Source organism: Lynx canadensis, chromosome B1 (genome assembly GCF_007474595.2).
Source record: "Lynx canadensis isolate LIC74 chromosome B1, mLynCan4.pri.v2, whole genome shotgun sequence".
Taxonomy (NCBI): domain Eukaryota; kingdom Metazoa; phylum Chordata; class Mammalia; order Carnivora; family Felidae; genus Lynx; species Lynx canadensis.
The window spans coordinates 115,302,586-115,323,646 of NC_044306.2; the positions used below are offsets into that span (position 1 = coordinate 115,302,586).

The following is a 21,061-nucleotide window of genomic DNA, read 5'->3' on the forward strand; positions in this document are numbered from 1 at the left end:
TGTTCTGAGGTTTTACAGATGGCTAGTGTATTGGGTATAATAATTTTGCCTGGATTTTTAACTGAGGGGGTTTGAGAGCCAAGGAACAAAATGTAACATGTTTTCAAACTTCAGCTTCACTTATACTGTAACTTTCACAAAGCATCTCCTTAAAAGTTCTGTCCTTGTACAAAATGCATCAAAGAGATGGTGGAGGTTGGGGAATTTTTGAGGTCGGATTCGGATTTGCATCTTCAAGGGTCTCTTTGAGTGCACAGTCCGAGGTGCCAGAGACTGCCCGGTCCTCCCTCCCTCTACTGGCATCGCACTCCTGGGTCCTTTTGCCTTCTCTCTCCCTCCTTGGGTTGTTTTTTCATTCTCTATTTGGTTCCCATACACTGTGGTGTGTATCTCCTAAATTCCACGAGAAACCTAGCACAACTTTCTCTGTACATCCCATGGTGAGGATGTACTGAAAGAGATCTTGTTTTAAAAGGCGGTAATTAAGATCCAGTCTTCAGTTTTTTTCTTCTGTGTCCTATTTTTCTCCGTAAGCCTGGAGATTTAATTTTTGCTAGCATGCGTTCTCTTGTCCTTTGACATTACATTTTCGGAAACCCACAACTCTCTTCCTTGTCCTTCTTGTTTCCGTTCTCTTAGTTGAGCAATGTCTGTTATATTTTCCCCTTTTCCTTCTCTCTGTCCCCAATTCCCGCCTCATCCGCCCTGTCAGAGCATCTATCAATGTGGTGTCGATCACAGCTGCGGCGGCTTCTCTTTCATCTTCGTAGCCCTGCCAAAGGGAGGGAGGGAGAGAGAGGGAGGCGGGAAAGAGGGTGGGGGGGGGGAGACTTGCAGAGGAAGGTCGGGGTTGAGGGGTGTGGGACAAGAGAGGGGATACTTAGATGTTGAAGTTAAACCTTCCCAGCAGAATTTCTTGTCAATTTCACGCGGGCAAAGGGTGCTTCTTCGTGGGTTACAGGAAGCGCTGGGTCCTTCCTTCTCTCAGCAAGTTGCCTGATTCTTTCCTCTAGGCGCGCGCACGCGCGCGCACACACACACACACACACACACACACACAGCACTAGGACTCGTCCTACAGGCTCTGGGAAAAGAAAAAAAAGTCCTCAATCACCACCTCCTTCTCGCCGTTCTCCCCCCCCCCCCCAGCGGGCGGCCGAGGAGAGCTGGAGGCGGGGGAGGGGAGGGGGAGGAGAAGCGACGCAAGTGGGTAGCTTTTCAGCGCCAGCCAGGCGCGGGAGGAGGAGAAGCAGTGGGGAGGCGCAGCCGCTCACCTGCGGGGCAGGGTGCGGAGGAGGGACCCGAGTTGAGCACTCTCAGTCCGAGGAGCCTGGACGCACCCGGAGCCTCGAACGCGGCCAAGCTAGGGCACCCCCCCCCCCCCTTCGGCCAGGCGAACCCGAAGGTGCAGCTCTTTGCTTTGACAGAGCGGCCCGGCGGAGGCGTGGAGAGCGGCGAGCGAGAGCGCCAGACTGAGAAACTCGAGCCGGGAACAAAGAGGGGTCGGGCTGTGTGTGTGTGTGTGTGTCGGCTCGAGCTCCACGCAGAAGCATATGGGTCCGAGGCCCCTGCTGTGACTCCCCGAGACCCCGCCGTACCCTCCACTGCCGACTCCCAGCGCTCGCCCGCACAAACTTTATTCTTGGCAAACTTCTTCTCTTTCTCTTCCCTCCTCCTCCCCCTCCACCACCTCCTCCTCCTCCTCCACCTCCTCCTCCTTCCTCCTCCTCCTCCAGCAGATTAAATGCGCCTGGAGAAGGAAAACCGAAGCGAAAGGGAAGGAAATAAGAAGCTCTAAAACGGACATCTCCAACCCGGGTGGCTCTTTAATTTTTTTTATCCTCCAGGAAGTGGACTTTTCGTTATCTTCTGATTCTCCTTGTACCTTCTCTGCTGAGGCAAACGGAGTCTTTTTGCCCAGCTTGCCTCCTTTCTCGGAAAACAAACTCCCAAATTGGCAACCGGGGAAGCTAGGGTGGAGAGGTTTGCGTAGAGACGCGCCGACGGACCCTCCTCTGCACTTGGGAGAGTCGTGCTTCCACCGGAACCGGCGTCCTCCGCGCGCAGACCCTGGAGACGCTGGGGGCGTGGGGTGGCCCCCGGGGCAGCCTAGCCTAGCACGCGCCACGCAGCGCAGACGCCCCCAGAGGCGCCGGCTGTAGCGGCCTTAAGCAGCCCCGTGCCCTTCGGCCTCGAGGGCGGGCGCAGGCGCCGGTCTCCGCGGAGCGGGAAGGCGCGGGCGGCCGCCGGGGCTCGGGCACCGCCGCAGCTGCTCCGGCCGCGGGCTGCCGGCCCCATTTCCGCCCGCTCTTCGCCCTCACGCATCCTTCCAGATCTCCTTTTTCTCCTTCCTCTTTCGTTGATCCCCTGTCTTTCCTGCTGTCGCCTCGGGTGCTCCTCCAGCGGAGCGGAGATTACCGAGTGGTCGGGATGCCCCAACTCTCCGGGGCCGGCGGCGGCGGCGGCGGGGGAGACCCGGAACTCTGCGCCACCGACGAGATGATCCCCTTCAAGGATGAGGGCGATCCTCAGAAGGAGAAAATCTTCGCCGAGATCAGTCACCCCGAAGAGGAAGGCGACTTAGCCGACATCAAGTCCTCCTTGGTTAATGAGTCTGAAATCATCCCGGCCAGCAACGGACACGAGGTGAGCGGGCCGCTGCCCTAAGGTCCGAGAGGCGTGGCGGGTCCCGGGGAAAATTAGAGGAGGGACGGAGATTCTGGGAGCGTCGACTGATGGGTCCCGAGTAGGTCCTCCGTTTGCTGGGGTGGGGGCTTGGGGGGGGGGGTTGGATGGGCCTCCCGGCCAACATTCTTCGTGTGTGGGGGTGTGGGTGTCGGTGGGAGGTGGAGAAGTGCAGCGAAGGTTACTCCAAGTGGGTCAGTTCTGAGGTTCGATGACTGAATTGTTGGTTTGTGGGCAGCAGAAGCCGCCCTTAACCCCTAACGTCTTGCGTGCGGACTTTTTAGTGGGGTTGCGAGGGTGCGATGCATTAAAGCGAGGATGTCTGAACAACGCTGAGAAGTTCTTCCGTAGGACGGAAAATAAAGTGCACCCGCTATCTCTCTCGGTAGATGTCTGCAAAAGTGCGTTAAACCACCAAAGGCTTAGGTAGAGACGAGCAGAGCCGCTGTCAGAAAGGAAGGGGAGGCGGGCGTGGGCCGAGGACAGGCGGGGCGGTCCCAACCGCCGCGAAGCGGGGCTCGCGCGGAGCCGGCCGGCCCAGGGGGCGCGCGCCTGGGTTTCTGCGGCTGCCGGAGTCCCAGCGCCCAGGCCGGCTGCAGAGAGCCGTGGGCGCACCGAGCCGAGCCACCACAGGGCGGGAAGCCTCCCAGTGCCGCCGCCAACACTGCTTTTCTCCAACCCCGGTCACTTAAAGTAAAAAAGCGCTTATATTTGGGGTAGTTTGGGGCCTGGATCAGACCTTAAATCTATGCAGAAAAAAAGGAGAAAGTCGAGATGTGGCGGAAGCCAGGGCACCCACACAGGGAAGGGTGAAAAGCGCTTTATCTGATCTCCTGGCCCGCTGCGGGCGATAGCGCAGGTAACCCAAGTAGAGTAAATACAGACACGTGCGTGCCGGCAAGAGAAAGCCGCAAGCGGGACCGCGCGGAAGGGCTATTTCAGGCGGCGGGGAGTTTCAGAAGGGGGGGTGGTGGTGGGCGGATGGACCCTGATACCCGACACTCCACTGGCCACCCTCTTTTAACAACTGGGAAACGCTTTGGAGGAAATCCGGTAGAAAAGTCCTAACACTCAAATGATTTCACCAACGCTTTTTCCCTCCAAAGAAACTTAGAGGGTATATACCCTTTTCCCTTAAATGGCATCCTTCTGCCCCCAAAAAGAAAGCGTGTGGTTTTGGGGGCGGGGACATTTTTGGTTTTAAACAACACGATTAAGAACACTTCAGAGTTACCTTCTGTATCCCAATGGCAGGGGTGAGTATGCATTTGGAAGGCTGGGGGCCTGGGTTCTTAGGAGCACACAAAGGTGTTCGTTATCCTCGAATCTTTCATTCCAACATGCCAATTTGGGGGGGGGGGGTCAGGAAGGGAGCTAGGGTACACCCAACCCCACTTAAAAGGTTTGTGACTATGTATTGGGGGTAGAAGATTACCGGGAGGACATATGGCCAAGGAACCAAGTAACGTCCAAAAAACACTTAGAGGCCAAGCTTGTATTTGTAGAACAGCCTCTTTTTTCTCCTCATTTTGCTTGTCCTTCCTTATTCCATGAGTAAATTTGCCACCCGCTTCACATACTGCGTTTCTGCTCTGGAAAGAAGGGCTCTGCAGCTTGAAGCATAGAACCCAGGGATTAGGGCTCTGTTAATCTTTGCTGTGGTGGTAAGTGGGCACAGGGTAGACCAGGGAAGATGGTGAAGGGGTAATACCACTGATTTGCACGTGGTTGAGGCTGGGTGGATGGTGGTTACCAGAATTGATATTAGCTGGGCTACCTTTTAGATATTTATAACCCAACTCTCAAATTTTCCTCCCTTTAACCACAGAAATAGTTCACTTCTTTTCTTGTCGGCTTGCACTCAGCCTGCCATGGTAGGTTATAAGGAGTGGGGGGCTCCTGCTGGGACTTGCTTAGGACAAGTTGCCTTAAGACCTCCATCTGTGAGTGCATAGTTTCTATTTAAAATGTACTTTTAGTTGTAAAATGATATTTCAGCCCGATTTTAATCAGTACTGATTGAAGTGAACTGTGGTTAAGGAAGCTATCAAAAGGATGAACCCCATTAAGCCCCAACTCCTATCATATCAGGTGTCCAAGTAGCCTTGATGCATTGTAGCAATCAGCACCGTGTGGGTCTTTCCCAGATTTACTATACTGTTACTGTTTTTATCATTCTGTATACTTTCTAGTCCTGGGTAGATAATAGTCACCGAAAAATTTGTGTTGAAAAGAAAAAGCAAAAGATTTCCCCGTTCTCAACCCTAGCCTATCCTTCTTAGATTGGTAAAATGGGTACATTGACTTGCACCCAGTCCTCGTCCTTTGAATGACCAGTGGACACACACTTACTACAAACTCTAAGTTGATTTTCTCTTTTGGGGGCATGGGGGTTCTTGCTGTTAGGTGGCCAGACAAGCACAAACCTCTCAGGAGTCCTACCACGACAAGGCCAGAGAACACCCTGATGACGGTAAGACACTAATTCGGCTTCTCCCAAATTTATAACCTCACGTGCAATTTGTGAATATAGGTGTATCGGATGTGATGTGACTGTGCTATTTTAATAAAATAACACTATTTTAACAAAATGGGAAAGAAAATCCAGTGAACTTACTGCCTATGTCTAATGTATATTTACATAATTTTAAAACTGTCTTGAATGAGTTAGGGGCCTTTGGATTTTAGCTGACTTTCAGACTATGTGGAAGAGGAAATGTCTATAATAAGTTTTCCTCTTTTCCTTATTTTAGCCAAAGTTCTAATTGGCTTATTTCTTTTCTGCATTGTTATAGAGTGACAGTCTACACCAATTTATTTTCCAACAAGAAATAGTTTCAAATGGATTTTCCTTTGTAAAATTGCTATTTCTTGTTACCGTGAGAGGGCAGGCAGTGAATGCACGGACTGAATATGGCCCAGTAAATCGAATCTAACTTGTAAAAATATAAAACTTTATTCTTAAAATTAGGAACTTTGCATATGGAACATGTTAGACTTTCTCCCCATTTCTAATTCTTGCTCAAAAATTTAAAAATTGCATATATTTTTTATATTTAAGGAGAGCTCCCTGTGACTTTAGAATAATCTGTAGGGTTTTCATTTCGAATAGTCTGCATTTCTGTTCTCCAGTTTACTTACAGTCAGCCTGACCAGAATGAAGTGTTCATGCATACAATATGTCAGCCAGGAGCAGAAGGGAAGAGAACTGTAATATCAGACTTTCTTCTGAGCTACAAAGTAGTTATAGAGATTAAAGAGAAGAAATGTATATAGTAAACACACACAGATTTCTTTGGCAGAATGGTGTAGTACATAAAATTAAGTCTCCTGGAGTTAATCCTTTATAAATTTGATTTGTTGTCCATGTACTAGATACAACTCTTTCTCTTGATAAAATCTAGAAAATTTCTAGAAATCTACAATCACGGGTAGAGTTTTTGAGTTTGCCAATATGGTGGAGCATAACTTCAGGTGTGTAAATGTGTGTGTGTGTGTGTGTGTGTAGCCAGATGGCCTTATATGTTTATAATATAGCTTTAGATTTGTGTGTGTTTTTCCCTGTGCCTGTATTTCTTGGTCCAGTTTGTTAGTTTTAGAGCAAATTAAGTAAGATGAATAACACGTATTTTTGTAAAAACACCCATCAGTAGTGGAAGTAAATTGAACCACATGTTTTTAAAACATCTGTTTCGCTGCTAAGTCATTTAAGAGAATAAATACTGTCAATCTAAAATAGAGCATAATAATCCAGTTACAGTATTTTGTAAACAAGTCTTTTGTATAAGGTCTGATTTGTCATAGAACTATTAGATTTTCAGATGAAAATACAGTGATATAAAAAGGAAATCAATGCATCATTGATTGTTATTTGAATTCTCTCAGGAAAGCATCCAGATGGAGGCCTCTACAACAAGGGACCCTCCTACTCAAGTTATTCCGGGTACATAATGATGCCAAATATGAATAATGACCCATACATGTCAAATGGATCTCTTTCTCCACCCATCCCAAGAACAGTGAGTAACATGCTGATGTTGCAAATTATTTTCAGAAGTGGAAGTTAATTTGTATGTTAGCAAAATGTTTGTTTTTTAAAACACTTTAGAAATACTCTCATTATATGTGACTGGTCATTACTAAATAAGACCTGCTGTGAAGAATGGCTGCCTTGAAAGAGTACTTACTACCTTTGATGTCTTGCTTTTGGAATTTTAGCTTTTGGCTTATTGGTTAAGATTAATAAATAACAGAGCTCCAGTTATCAGGAAATCAAGTAAAGCTAAGTCAACAAATTCATGATTTTATGAGTATTGTGCTTTTTATGCTGATGACAGGAGAAAATTGATTTAATTTTTCAATTAACTAAGTACTGTATAGTTTTCACTGCCCATAAACCATCTAGAATCAGAACTACTTTAGCTCATTTGTAGTTGAACATTTAGAATGTTACTTCAGCTTTTAAAACAGTGTTTTGTTTTATTGTATTACCCTATGTTTTGTAACAAATCAGTTGGGGGTCAGGTGGGGATGAGGTATTTTTACTCTATTGTCCGTTGTTGAGAAAGTATCATTTGAAGATAATCCTAATGAAAATTGTTCTTTTTATCTCATGGCTCACTTTTCAAGTTCTAAAAAAATGCAGTAGCATTATAACTACATTATGCAAATGTTGAACACTGTGAAGAATTTCAGATACATTATTTGATGCTATTTTTCTTTGTTGGGAAGCGAAAACCTCCTTTATACAGTAGGAAAACACCTAAAGGGTAACTTGTATAGTATGTGAATGTGAAATGTACTGGTGATTGGAGTTCTCCCAGAGAATAGTCCCTTCTGTGGTAGTGATGGATTTTCACTGATCCATCAGTGTATTTACCCTATTTCAGACTTATTCTCCCTCTGCCACCTAAGCCCCAGTGAAGAACATGTATGTGTGGGTCTTGGGGATTAGGGGTTTAGTCTGTTCTCCAGGGAGAGAAATCCAGGATCGTGAAAATGGAACCTATGGTCTTTGCCTTATTAGTCCAATGCTTCCACTCAGTGGGGGAAAAAAAAATCACAGACATCTGGGGAAAGTACTGGTATTAATACCTCTGGGATCTAGAAGATTCAGCAAAGGAGCAGAGAGAAGAATAATTGTGAACAAATAAGAGTATTTGTGATTATTTGTAGTCTTTGATTGTTAGAACGAGAGGTATATGAGATATGTGTGGGCACTGTAATTTAGAAGTTAATGTAATTATTTTTCCATAAATTTCCAAAAGATATTTGAACTTTCAAGTAGGGAATAAGATATTTCTAATTTTCATATAGCAGCTAAAATGGTGATCTTGGCAAACTTGTGACGGTTGTTAGATGAAATAGAGTTTTCACATTTTATTTCAAAAGGCTTTTCAAATATTTGATGATAGAGATGTCTGTGTGATACATACGAATCTCCTGACTAAAAAGTATATTAACTAATTAAGCAAATACAGTTTAATATTTAGAGACCACCCCAAGTATAAATGCTTCTGAGTTTTAAAATTTGTAGGTGACTTTATATTTGTTGAACTAAATATGCAGACATCTCAGTTCTTTTATCGTTGGGCTATTTTGTTTTGTTGGGGTTTTTTTGGACGGTAAGGAGGAGAATATGTTTTAGATAAGGGATAATTGAAGATTTCTGTTGAAAGTCTTTTTAGAACAACAAATAATCTTTCTGACAAATCTAAATTATAGTCTCTGCACTGGTAACAATAGAAGATAACCCCTAAAACAATCTTACACTTTTCAGCTGTAAACACAATTAATGCTTAATAAGTATTTGTGGGATTTATTCTTTAGTTCAGCCACTTCTCCTTTCAAAACGATAATTGTTAAAAGTCAATATAATAAAAATCTGATACGGATAAATTATCCCTAAGCATATTGAAAATTAAGCTTCTTTTCTTTAAATTAGCACTTTCTGCTTTAGGTCTCCAGCACGCAGCACGCACCCCCACCCCCCATCCCCGCCAATACTAATAATTTTGAAATTCTGATAGAAGGTATTTATTGTTAGTATACGTATTAAAATTTTGAGGTCAGTGAGTTGAACAGTCATTCATTGTTTAGGAAAGATTTGTGGCCAGAATAAATGTTGGTGGGTGTAGATTGGAGGAAAGGGGTGTGGTTAGGAAACAGTTACCTTACCTTGTTACCTGCTGTTTTGGTGTATTCTGTTATATTTTAGGACCTGTTTATTTTAGGCACATTTTGTTGCGATATTCTGCAGTTTGCACAATTATAGAAGCTTTTCAGTTTTAACCACAAGGCTATGTCCATTTTTTTTTTTTAAGGGTAGTTGCAGTCTTCGGTTTTTAATACCTAGCAGCTGTTTTTAATGTGTCTGAGATCCAAAACACTTTAACCGGAAAGCAGCCTCTCTTATTCACCCCTAACCGTGCTTTCTGCCGTCTTGCTCTTTTAACTCTCTCCTTAGCAGGACTTAGTGTTTGTGTAACTGACATTCTCAGTGATAAGTTTTCATCTAGGGTGTCAGGAGCTGGGTGACCATTTGTGTTTGAGCTGAAGGTGGGGGTAGCCCCAAGGAATCCTCGTTACTTGCATTTGCATTACAAACAACTGCTTGTTTACGGGCATCTGCTGCCCGCAGGTGTTAGGACTAGAAAAACATCTGGGGGTGGGGGAGGGCCCTGACCACCCCTTCCTCACACAGAATCTTCCATTTTATAGGAACCTGCACATATCCAGAGATTATCAGCTAAGGCCAATTGGCACGCACAGATGTGTTTCTGTTGATAGCTCATTTTAACAATTCTATATGCATTTTACTCCTTTTTAGACAAATACTGACATACAGATGCTTACACAGCTTTTACCTGGGGCCTAAGTACAGTATTACCTACTCAAGAGAACCACCTTTGCCAGTCCAGCTTTTTTCCTTCTGAAGGGAAGTTTTAACTGGCTAGTTACATGTTTCAGAACTGGAATTCTTAGAGGTGTGTTTATATCAGAAATATTATGAATGAGTATCTCAAAGAATTTTAAATGCGAATTCTCAATTCAAATAAATCAGGCCTAATAAGAAAACACCTGTAATAATAACAACACATTTGGTGTCAGTTCTTAAAGCACAGTAAACCTTGGCTTGAGTTGGTCGTTTTCATAGAGAGTAAGAAGATGCTGAAGCTTGTTAAATATTTCAGAACAAGGACCCTAGAGAATTTATTAAAAGCATACTCCCAAGCCTTTTTTTTTTCTGTGAGTCTTATTTATGGCAGTCCCTCTAGGCCAATGGTAAAGTATTAAAAGAAAAAAATACTTTGTTACCTCCTTTGGGTCCTGGCACTTGCGTGCCTGAATACCCTGAATACCATGTGAGCAGGGGGTTTGGCCGGCTTCAACATAGTGAAAGTTCCCTTTGGCATAATGTACTGTGGTTATTAATCTTAGGTGTCAGACTTACATTTGTCCCATAGGCTACCCAAGTTTTTAACACCTCTGAAGAGAAGCATCTCATTTCTCTTCAGATGCATGGGAGGGAAAAGCAGCAGACGTCTTGCGGGGAGCTACAGCAAATGTTACAGCTGGGTCGTAGGACCCACCGACCTACCTACCGCAGTAACACCTGGTCAGCACCGTGCTGCTGACTTCATTGTTTCTTTGTGCTCACACAGGATGGATTTTTAGGTGGGAAAAGAAGATGTTTATGTTTGCATTTCATCTTTCCTTTTTTTCTTATTTTTAGTAGACATTGCTATTAAAATGTTCAGGGGATCTTTTTTCATTAGTTTGAGCATCTCCGTTCTATTGTATGGTTTGTTTTTTTTTTTTTTTTTTTACCTTAAGAGAAACATCATTTTGATTTCTGATGAACAGAATATAATAGGTATCTATTATGACTTTGTGATAACCTACCCCCATGTTTGTATTTGCTCACAAACAGCTTAAAATGGATTTTCGTCATTGCTACATCTTGAATTAGGAACTAGGTAAGCTTATGCTTATCTGTAAGCTTACACTTATACCACTGTGCATTGCTGAATAGCTTTGAAAATACAGAAGTAATAATTCAAGAGTGGAGGGAGACTGTGGCTTATATTTTGAGCAAGGTTTTTAAGATGGGGTGTCTTCACTTTACAAGAAGCTACTTAATTTGATTTAGTGAGAAATTATTTTAAATTTTCTAAGTTGCATACTTTCCAAAGCTAAGTACATTAAATTTGCCTCTTTACCTGAAGTGCAGGAGAATTTAAGTTTTAGAAGAGGGGTTCTATCTCAAATTTGAATGTGTGTATCAGGAGAATGTGTGGGGAAATTCCCCAGAGCCCTCAAACTCTTCTAGTTCATTCATTTGATACATTTTTAATTGTAATGCTACAAAGCAGGGAAGGATCTTAGTCTGAATAATTGGAAGCTGATGCGACACCTTACTCCCCCGCAACTACCATTCATGTATCTGAGCTATCTCAGGACCAAATGGTTTGCTTATTCAAGCGTTCCAGGGAGCCATACTACCTACATCTGACCCTCCAGTAGCTAATACCGTACTTGCATCACTCGTGCAGCCAAAGTGTGATCTTTATTCAGCTATATTTTTTTCAAAATGACTAGAAATTTCTTGTTCGTTCATAAAAATAAGAGAACAACCCAATTTCACTAAAACTAAAGACCATTGAGCCATCCTGCAGAAAATCTTGCTCTTCGAAGTACCTCTTCTCCTGCCCCCACACAGGTCCTGAAGTTGCTCTCATCAACCCCATTATTTTGGTTCAGTCTATCTTGTGGTTGGAGACTTATGTACGATTTACCAGGACCGAGATTGGACCTCACAATGGGGTTCAACTGGACTTGAATTTGTAGCCTCACAAGTATTCTTTCATAACATCAGTTGAGAAAATTTTGTAGCTTTTTGAGTCCTGTTGTGTTGTTTTTGCTGTTTTAAACTAATCCTATCAGTTCTTTAGGCAGAACCATTCTTGGTTTATGTGACTGACATTTCTTTAGGCAGTAGATCATTCCATAACTCTCTGACCCCTTTGTTCCTCATTTATGTATTATAGACATGATTGGAATTTTATAAAACTGGTTTCCCTTTGATTTCAAAATAGATAAGCCAGCACTGTCCATGGGTTAACAGAAAAGCACATATGTTTTATTCCCTGGCAAAAGTAAAGTTCAGCATTATATAGGTGCTGCTATCATGGGAGTGAAGGTTTTTTAAAAAGAAGATATTCATTTAAAACTTGTGTATCTTGAATATTATTAAGTGGTTATGCCAAACAGAGAGTCTATAGAAAGCTAATACTGTAGCAGTCAAGAGACTTAGTACTGCTTTGTACTGTCCTGACAGGTCCTTACTTATTTGGAAAAGGCAGCCACTGGACTTTAAATACTTTTTTAAATATATTTTAGATCATGATGGCTTTTCAATATTAATTATGACCTTATGAAGTCACAGTATAGGAATTGTACACTTTGCTATAAGCTCTTAAGTCATTTTAGGCATGTAAGTGATTCAATCTTTATAAAATTTGAAGAAGTAAAGCCAGAAAATGACCTAGAGATGAACCACAAAGGTTGGGTGGGGCGTGGGGGCAGAAAGAGAGGGATATTGAAATACACTGACTTGACAGGAAGAGTGGGCAGTTGAGTAGAGAAGATGGAAAGGAAACAGGGATTGCTCACTCCAGAGATTTTGACAATGTAGCCAGTTTAGCTGGGACTGTTTGCAGACTATTTAAGAGGATGTTCAGGGGATTTTATTTTTTTATTTTTTATTTTTTTTTAATTATATTTATTATATTTCTTTGGCCAGTATTTTATTTTACTTGGATTGTTCAGGGGATTTTAAAATCTCTGTAAGATGATGCCTTTATACACCATACCCACTCAAACTAAACTTGTAAACCTGCTGAAATTAACTACTTGCTATGTGTAGATCACTCACAAAGCTCTCAGGAGTGGTACTTATCAGTCTTCAATCTTTATGGGGAATATTGCAAGGGCATTACAGAGCAAACAAGAGTTTTGCCTACTACCTGTCCCCTTTTTCCCATCTATAGGAGAAATATGACTGGCAGAGATGTTGTGTCACAGAGAGTCTAGAAATGTGTTTTATTTTTGCAGCTAACCAGGGGCAGGTAGACGCTAAAAAACTTTTAATTGTTGGCCATTGTTTTGAGCTATGTCCATGCATAATTCTATATGAAACTTGATGATGGTTTTTCAGAATCAGGCTTTGATCCTCATCATAGTAATTTGTTGTTGATGTTACGTTCACTTTAAGAAAGAGGACTATTGCAATTTTACTTAGCACAGAGAAAGGTTGCATGAGGGGTAGCTGAAGGGAAGGCTCTATAATCTAGAAGGAGGAGTGGCTCAAGTGGAGCTTTAATTTTCCCTTCATGTTGTCAGCTTCTTAATGAAACAGTTACCAAAGCAAATTTTTAAATGCTGACATACTAATACCTACTTATAAGTCCTTTTTTTTCAATCCTGAAAAATTCTGCAGTAAAACCTATCCGCTGTTGATGATAGTTGATCAGCTGGTCAATTGATCAAGGACTACTGATGAATTATGAGATAGTTCCATTCAGCCTAGCATTGAATAGACACGTCAGTAGATTTGCTGAATAAAAAATGCACTAGAAATTTTTCATGTATGTTTTTTGGATATTTCCAAGTGATCTCTCTTTATCAAACCAAATGCTATGTTAAAAGCAAAAACTGTCCGCTAAATAATCCTTAGTATTTTATTATTTTATCTTTTCTCTGATTTGTTGCATCAGTGAAAAGAGAGAACATTAGGCTAGAATCTTTAATAAGAAAATCAAAGTCACTCTTTAAAGACTGTTAAGTTTTCAAGTAACTGCTAAAAATAGCCAGCTGGGAGCTTGCTGCAAGAATGAAAAAGAATGGAACTGGACCCTCATATGAGGACTGGTCACAAGAAGTACTTTCTTACTTAGTTCTAGAAACTTAATTGAAGAAAAAGAGGCGATAGAAATACTTTTTTCAAAAGGATACTTGAGATAGAAATACAATAGTAATAGAAAATCATCTTCAATTATGTTTTAGTATCATATGGTTAATGCAATTTATTTTTATTCTTTCCCAGATAGAACCATTTTGTTTCCCAGTGAAACTTGAGGTATTTACAGGTATTAAAAATTTTTGTGTGTTCCTTCTAAATATATGTGGCATTATCACTGCGGACTTTTCTAGGCCAATGTGTACTGTAAATTATGTCCTTCTGTGATGTTGAGATGTTGAGAACAACATATTTGAGTCTTGGTTAGGTAGAGCCAGGTAGTTCCCTGTGAAGGCGAACCTGTGGGGAAGACCGGTACTGGGTAAGATGTCAGAGACCTGAGGTCTCGTCCCAAGTCCTTCATTCTTTCCCAAAGCCGTGGGGGGAGGTATTTAACCTCCATCAGCCTTTGTTTCCTCATTTATAAAATGAGAAATTTTACTATTTCTTGCCTGCTTTATGTGGTTGATGTGAAATTTAGGTGGCACAAAGCCTGTAAAAGTACTCGGTTTACTAGCTAAGGGAACAGAGCAGGAGTGTCAGATGGTATAAGCCAGTGCCTGGACCCCCACCTGCTGGGAATGCTGTAGCCACAAGGGGTGTTTGACTGTACCTAGTAAGCTCCTGAGAAAAGGAAGAAGTGTTTGGTTTTTGTCATGCCACTGTGCTGACCTGAAATTTGGGCACTGAGTGAAGGCCTTACATTCACCTGTAGAAAATTCTTGCGTAGGGGTGCCTGGGTGGCTCAGTTGGTTGAATGTCTGACTCTTGACTTGGGCTCAGGTCATGATCCCAGGGTTTGTGAGTCAGGGCATTGGGCTCTGTACTGATAGTGCCCAGCCTGCTTGGGATTCTCTGTCTCCTTCTCTCTCTCCTCCTCACTCTCTCTCTTTCTCAAAATAAATAAATAAACTTTCGGGAAAAAAAGAACAAAAAAAGAAAAATCTTGCATAAATAAAAATTTTGGGAATTGTCATTACATCCCTTACCAAAGTGGCTTTCTTCTCTTGGGTTCCTTTTTCTCTCTAGTCATGTTAGGAGAGCATGTGATTTTTCTTGTTAGCACCATAGAGAATGAGATGTGTGAAGGAGCAGGTTTCTAAATTTCATATTCATGAAAAATCTCATATCCTTCTAATATTTGATATGAAATTGCCAGATAACTCTTAACTCCTTGGATGGAGGTAAGAATATTTTTTGGTTAGGAGACTTTTCCCCTTAATCCTTTAGGAGCCAAGTTTCTTCTCTCCACTGCAAAAATCATATAGAGGAGATCTAAGAGCCATGTGAATGTAGAGGATGACAGGCAAGTTATTTTTTTCCCCTTTGAATTTTCTTCTAACTTAAATCTTTCCAGCTTTCCTGGCACCTAAAAGGATCAGGTCCAAGGGGATGTGTTGGCCCAGCAGCAAGGAGAAATCAGTGATTTTCTAGCCTTGTGGAAAATTCCAGCTTCCATCCTTTTAAGACTTTACTTTTTCTCTAAATAAAACCCAGTGAATGTTAAATATATTTCAACATGGAGTCAGCTTTCTTGGCAAAGAATTCTTCCATTTTTAACGGCAAATATTATATCTCATAATTATGATCACATATCATCTTGGTGCACTGGTTCAGATGACTTGGATCAAGAAAAAGGTACTATAATCTTGTCTCAAGTGTGTTAGACTTAGTCTGTGACTCCAACAGTGAGACTTTTTTAAAGTCTGGAATAAACCCAAAAGTACTGAAGTAAAAAATTATTTACTGCTTACTGCATTGGGCTAACCAGTTTAGCTAACTAGCAAGGTTGGGAAAAGAATTAAGTCTCCCAAACGTTGCTTGAATTAGTGTTTGCTCATTTGTCTGTATACATTAAAACTTTTACATTAAAACTCAAGATTTTTTTTTTTGAAAGGAAAAACACTTACCCTTTTTAAAAAAACGACTACTTTGAGCCAGAAGCTGTTCTTTAGTTTAGTCCTGACTGAAAACTGTAGGTGGGTGTTCTGATCCCCATGGAGTTGTGGAGTCAGTGCCCTCCCTTAAGATAGAAAGAGGTGTTTATTTTCTTTGAAAATAGCCACATTTGCCATTCAGAACATAAAACACTTATTAAATGAATCGTAATATTGGTTAAAATAGAAAATAGAAAAGCAGTTATTACTTTGATTTTATTGGAAATTTCATTAATGCTTCACTATTTTTTATGAAAATAGAATACTTTTATTAAAAAAAGCAATCCATGGTCACTAGAAAAATTTGTAAAATAAGCAAGACGAATAACAAATATTAAATTCCCAGAATCCCACTGTGTGAGGCAATCACTCTTAAAACTCACTATGTAGCCTTTTAGACCTCTACTGTACCTATGCACATATATAAATATATATTTTATATGTTTATGACAATGGGAACATAATATACTGTTATGTAATTTGCTTTATTTTCCCACCAAGATACAGTATATAATTTTTACATCATTTTTTTTTTAAGTTTATTTACCTTGAGAGAGAGAGCACAAGAGCTGGGGAGGGACAGAGAGATGGAGAGAATCTGAAGCAGGCTCCATGCTGTCTGCAAGGAGCCCAATGTGGGGCTCAATCCCACAAACTGAACTGTAATCCTGACCTGAGCCAAAATCAAGAGTCAAATGCTTAACCAACTGAGCCACCCAGCCGCCCCTAACCGTACCTAACATCATTTTTAATGATTGCCTAATTTATGTAATCAGTCTTGTTGAAGACATTCAGATGAAGTCACATTTTTCCCTGTCTTCGGCAACATTGTGATGAAATGCATATTTTCTTTCTTTTTTATTTTTTTTAATGTTTATTTATTTTTGAGAGAGGGAAAAGGCAGAGCATGAACCGGGGAGGGGCAGAGAGAGGGAGACACAGAATCCAAAGCACGCTCCAGTCTCCGAGCTGTCAGCACAGAGCCCAACATGGGGCTCGAACTCACGAACCCGTGAGATCATGACCTGAGCCAAAGTTGGACTCTTAACTGACTGAACCACCCAGGCTCCCCAAAGTGCATGTTTTCTAACTAAATCTTTGCACAGATTCGATTTCCTTGAAATGAATTGCTAGAAGTAGAACTGCAGAATTAAAGGCAATGAGTGAATGCACCTTATTTTTAAGTTGGGGTTAACCCAACATTGCAATTTAACCTTAAAAAAAACATTTATTTTAAGTCCATATTTAAAAGTATGTATTTGATTATATTCAGGTTTGGTTATGGTTGGTGTTTTGAGGCTGATAATTTTCATGCCTCTTCTGGTTAAGAATGAGTCCAGTGCTAATGAAGAAGTCAGACAGATGGAGAGCAGAGTATCTGTTTGTTTGTTAGTTTATATATATATATACACATATATATATATACACATAAATATGTGTGTGTGTGTGCATTTAAATTTATTTATTTATTTTTGAGAGAGCAAGCGAGCACAAGCAAGGGGAGGGGCAGAGAGAGAGGTAGATACAGAATCTGAAACAGGTTCCGGGCTCTGAGCTGTCAGCACAGAGCCCAGCGTGGGACTCGAACCCATCACCAACTGTGAGATCATGACCTGAGCCAAAGTCAGTCACTTAACTGACTGAGCCACCCAGGTGCCCCTGTTTATATATATATCTTAATGTTTACATATTTTTGAGAGAGAGCGCGCGAGAGCGAGCATGAGTGGCGAAGGTGCAGAGAGGGGGACAGAGGATCCAAAGTAGGCTCTGCGCTGACAGCAGAGAGACTGACATGAGACTTAAATTCACAAACTGCAAGATCATGACCCGAGCTGGTTAGATGCTCAACCGGCTGAGACACCCAGGTGCCCCCAGCTTATTTATTAATAAGACTGGATTGGCGAATATGGCTTGGACTATGACATGAATTTGGACTTTCTTTGACTTCCCCAAATTGAACACATCACTGAGCCACAGACTTCCCTAACAGAGGCTGGGAGCTTATCTCCTGTGGAACTTGAGGTGAGAACAAATCCATGGTTGGGCAAGTTGGCCTCAAAAGAGAGAAAAAAGAGTCATCTACCCTTGCTCATTTTCTTTCTCCAAATCACCAGAGAGGAGTAGTCCTGCCTTATGGGAAATGAATGAGGAGATGGGAGAGGAAAAGGCTGCCTTCCTGGGAGCTGCCCAGAGAACACAAGTTCCTACTTTATTGGCCAAGCCAGGGAGTAGGGAAGAAGGGCACAGTGGTTATCCCTTTAGTCATAAGCCTTGATAGACTGACCAGACTGTGGCCCAGAGACAGTAGTGGTAAAAGACACATTCATACGACGATGGGAGTTGCAGCGGAGTACTGCTGGTGGAGTCCAAAGATCTGGATCCCAGTGCTCTGTTACTGGCACACTGTGTGCTCTTCAGCCAGTGACTTATTCTCTCTGGACCTTGGTTTCTTCACCTATAACATGGATTGCCACCTGTTCTATTTGCAGAAATACACAGTGCTCTGTGTTATTGGTAGTGTTTCTGGGACAGGGACTGACTGCATCTGAATTACTAGTTGGGCGGGGGGGGGGGTGTGTGTGGGGGTGGTTCTCGTTAAAAAGGCAGATCCTTGGGCCCCTCTGCAGATGTCCTGAACCAGAAGCTGCAGGCAGGTTATGCATATGCACTTTGAACACGTTACTTTATTGATTCTTACCTAAAGTAAGGTTTGGAAAAACACTGACCCACTAGCTGCTTAATAATTTAACTGGGGTCCAGATGACCTAAGTGACCTGCACAGGCCTCGAACCGAGAAAGCAGTAGAGCAACATTGGGCACTTTGGCCCCAGAGCTCACCTTCTCTCTGCCTAGCCCTCATAGAGACCACTGGCACTCAGTTCTCTTCTAGTCAGGTCAGGTTTCCTCCCGGAATGCCCTCCTCCATTGACTACAGAATAAATCCCACATTCTTCAGCATTATTTTCAAAGCTTTGCACATTTTGGAACCATCTACCTTTCAAGGCTTGTCTCCTTACTGCCCTACCCTGCAGCTTACCATTCACCTACATTTCCAGACCTATACCCTAAACCCTTTCCCAAATCCCCAACTTCCATTTCTTATCTTGGTCTCCCTGAAGTGCCCTGCTCCCTCTTCCCTGCCAGCACAATCTTGTTCATCTTTAAAGGTCCAGGCTAAATGGTACCTCCTTCATGAAGCCCCTCCTGATTCTACCACCAGTTAAGACTAAGTGCTGTCTCCTGTGGATTCCCACAGGACCTTCTTCATAACTGTTACCACGTCTAATAATAGTTGGCTGTCTCTGCATCTGTATTTCATACTAGTTGTTAGTTCCTTGCAGATAGAGCACCTGTTTTATTCATCTCTATTGCCCAGAACCTGTTACACTACCTGGAATAGAGCAGGTTACTTTCCAGATGATTGTGGAATAAATTTAGCAGAAAATTTGAATTCCCACTAGTATCGGGCAATAATGCCAGATGTCATTCCATATTTAAATGGAGACCCTTGGAAAAAAAAAAAAAGCTTATAGAGAATCACAAAGCTGAAATTAAGCTTAGAAGTTCTCTGAACATTCAACATGGAGTCCATGGACTAGACATTAGCTCTCAGTTTTGAGTACATAGTACATAGGAACTGTTCTGAGTCCTTTGTATGTTTTTGCTCACTTTATCTCAGAATAACCTGATGATATCCCTAATATCTCAATTTTACACGTGAGACTGGGCATAAAGAGGGTTGAGAAACTGAGGAATAGAGGGCATAGAAGAGATTAAGGACCACGATAAAACAGTTCAAGAAGTAGGAGTACAAATAAAGTTGGTCATTTGCTCCAATCACACAGCTAGTAAGTAGTGGTACCGTAACTGGGGCCCAGGTCTTGACTTATACTGCTGGGTGCTTTCTGCAATTTCAGTTTATTAATACTGTCACTGCCACACAGAAGATGCTAGATGACCACTGAATCAGTCAATTTCTCTCCAGTAAGGTGTATGAATTCTTATAGAAGCTTTGTGAGTATAAAATGAGATAATGTATGAAATTGTAAATTTCTTTAATATTATATTTGGTAGAAATAGTTGTGCTCATGGTGAATATGGAGTTCAAAGGCAAACCAGTTAGATGCAAGGAGAAGGGGAGATGTATAAAAGATGGTGAAAGTTCTAGCTTGATGATGAGGGGACAGCATTTGTGGAAAAAATGAATTTAGAAAGAAGAGCAAGTTTTAGGACAGACATTCATGAGTTTGGTTTAAGGATTATCCTACGTTTCTCTTTCATGCTAAGAAAACAAAAAATTAACCAATATCTGGAGTCAAAACATTTTATATTATGGCCATCGTTTTGGTCCCATCATTTATTTAAGTCCGCAGTGCCTCACAAAATCACTTCATTTACTTACCTCTGAAGCTGCCTGGATTTTACCCGAAGCCTCTGTATGACTGTGAGTCATAGAACTGCCCAGAGGTGAGGAGAGTAATAGTATTCATATACTAGCATGTAATATCTAATGAATGCACTGTACATGCATTTTTCTTATTAAATACTTGAAGTGAATATTGCTAGTCTTTCCATGTTTCCAAAAAAGAAAGTGGGGCACAGAGAAGTTATTTGATTACTGTAGTCCCAAAGTTTTGTAAGTGGTAGAACTTGAATTCAAAGCCAGGTATCCCTAATTCAGGAGTTGGGACCCAATCCATAAACTAGTTTCTCCCTTGAAAAGGTGTTGAGAAGAATCCTTAGTCAGTGTCAGTCAACTACTTTGAGGATTAAAAGTGTCTGTTATACATGTGTTTTATTAAACAATATAAATGGTTTAGCGTTAGTAGTGGCTTAAATAACAGGTTCTTAGAATATGTAAAAATTGTCTTTTGGTTCATTCAACACATAACCATGTGATTTTTTAATGTGTTCTTGAAAATTCCCAGGAAATATTTGTTCTTTGGGTGTATCAGACACATTTTGATAAATGTCTAATTTTATGGGAGTCCCTATTGCTTACTTCTAGGGGCCCTGTGTCCCCAAATCTTATGTATTTAAGTAGGTTAATCAAATAGCTGGGTGGCCAGAGGTTTTGTGGTTCTTGGAATCTCTTTGATAAATAATGTTGTCTCCTTATTCCATAAGAGCTGAGCATTTACAGGCAAAAATCTACTGCCAAAGAGTGTTCTTTGCACAATAAACAATTAAAATGTGGTATGTGCTTCATTTTTTAGGAGCTGTTAGTGGTGATTTTTGTGGTATCATGATGTTAGATTAAGTAAGAGAAATTAGAATTAATTGGAATGATGATCATTCCTGAGAAGTTGCAACAGTGGGTTTCCTTTAAAAAGTGAAGAGGGGCGCCTGGGTGGCGCAGTCGGTTAAGCGTCCGACTTCAGCCAGGTCACGATCTCACGGTCCGTGAGTTCGAGCCCCG

The 21,061-nt window shown here is 41.8% G+C and overlaps 1 protein-coding gene across 4 annotated transcripts in view; it reads left to right on the forward strand.

Moving 5' to 3' along the window:
• The first annotated feature begins 1,139 nt into the window (after nucleotides 1-1,139).
• The window catches only part of LEF1 (lymphoid enhancer binding factor 1), a 122,032-nt gene continuing 102,110 nt past the window's right edge, over nucleotides 1,140-21,061 (forward strand). For 2 of the 4 annotated variants that reach the window (XM_030313292.1, XM_030313293.1), the window contains exons 1-3: nucleotides 1,140-2,646; nucleotides 5,092-5,158; nucleotides 6,571-6,704. In XM_030313292.1, coding sequence (XP_030169152.1) covers nucleotides 2,431-2,646; nucleotides 5,092-5,158; nucleotides 6,571-6,704 — 417 coding nt within the window. In that variant the 5' untranslated portion in view covers nucleotides 1,140-2,430. Of the gene's footprint in view, nucleotides 2,647-3,733; nucleotides 3,942-5,091; nucleotides 5,159-6,570; nucleotides 6,705-21,061 lie in introns of those variants that run through there. The other 2 variants (XM_030313294.1, XM_030313295.1) reach the window with 2 other exon arrangements.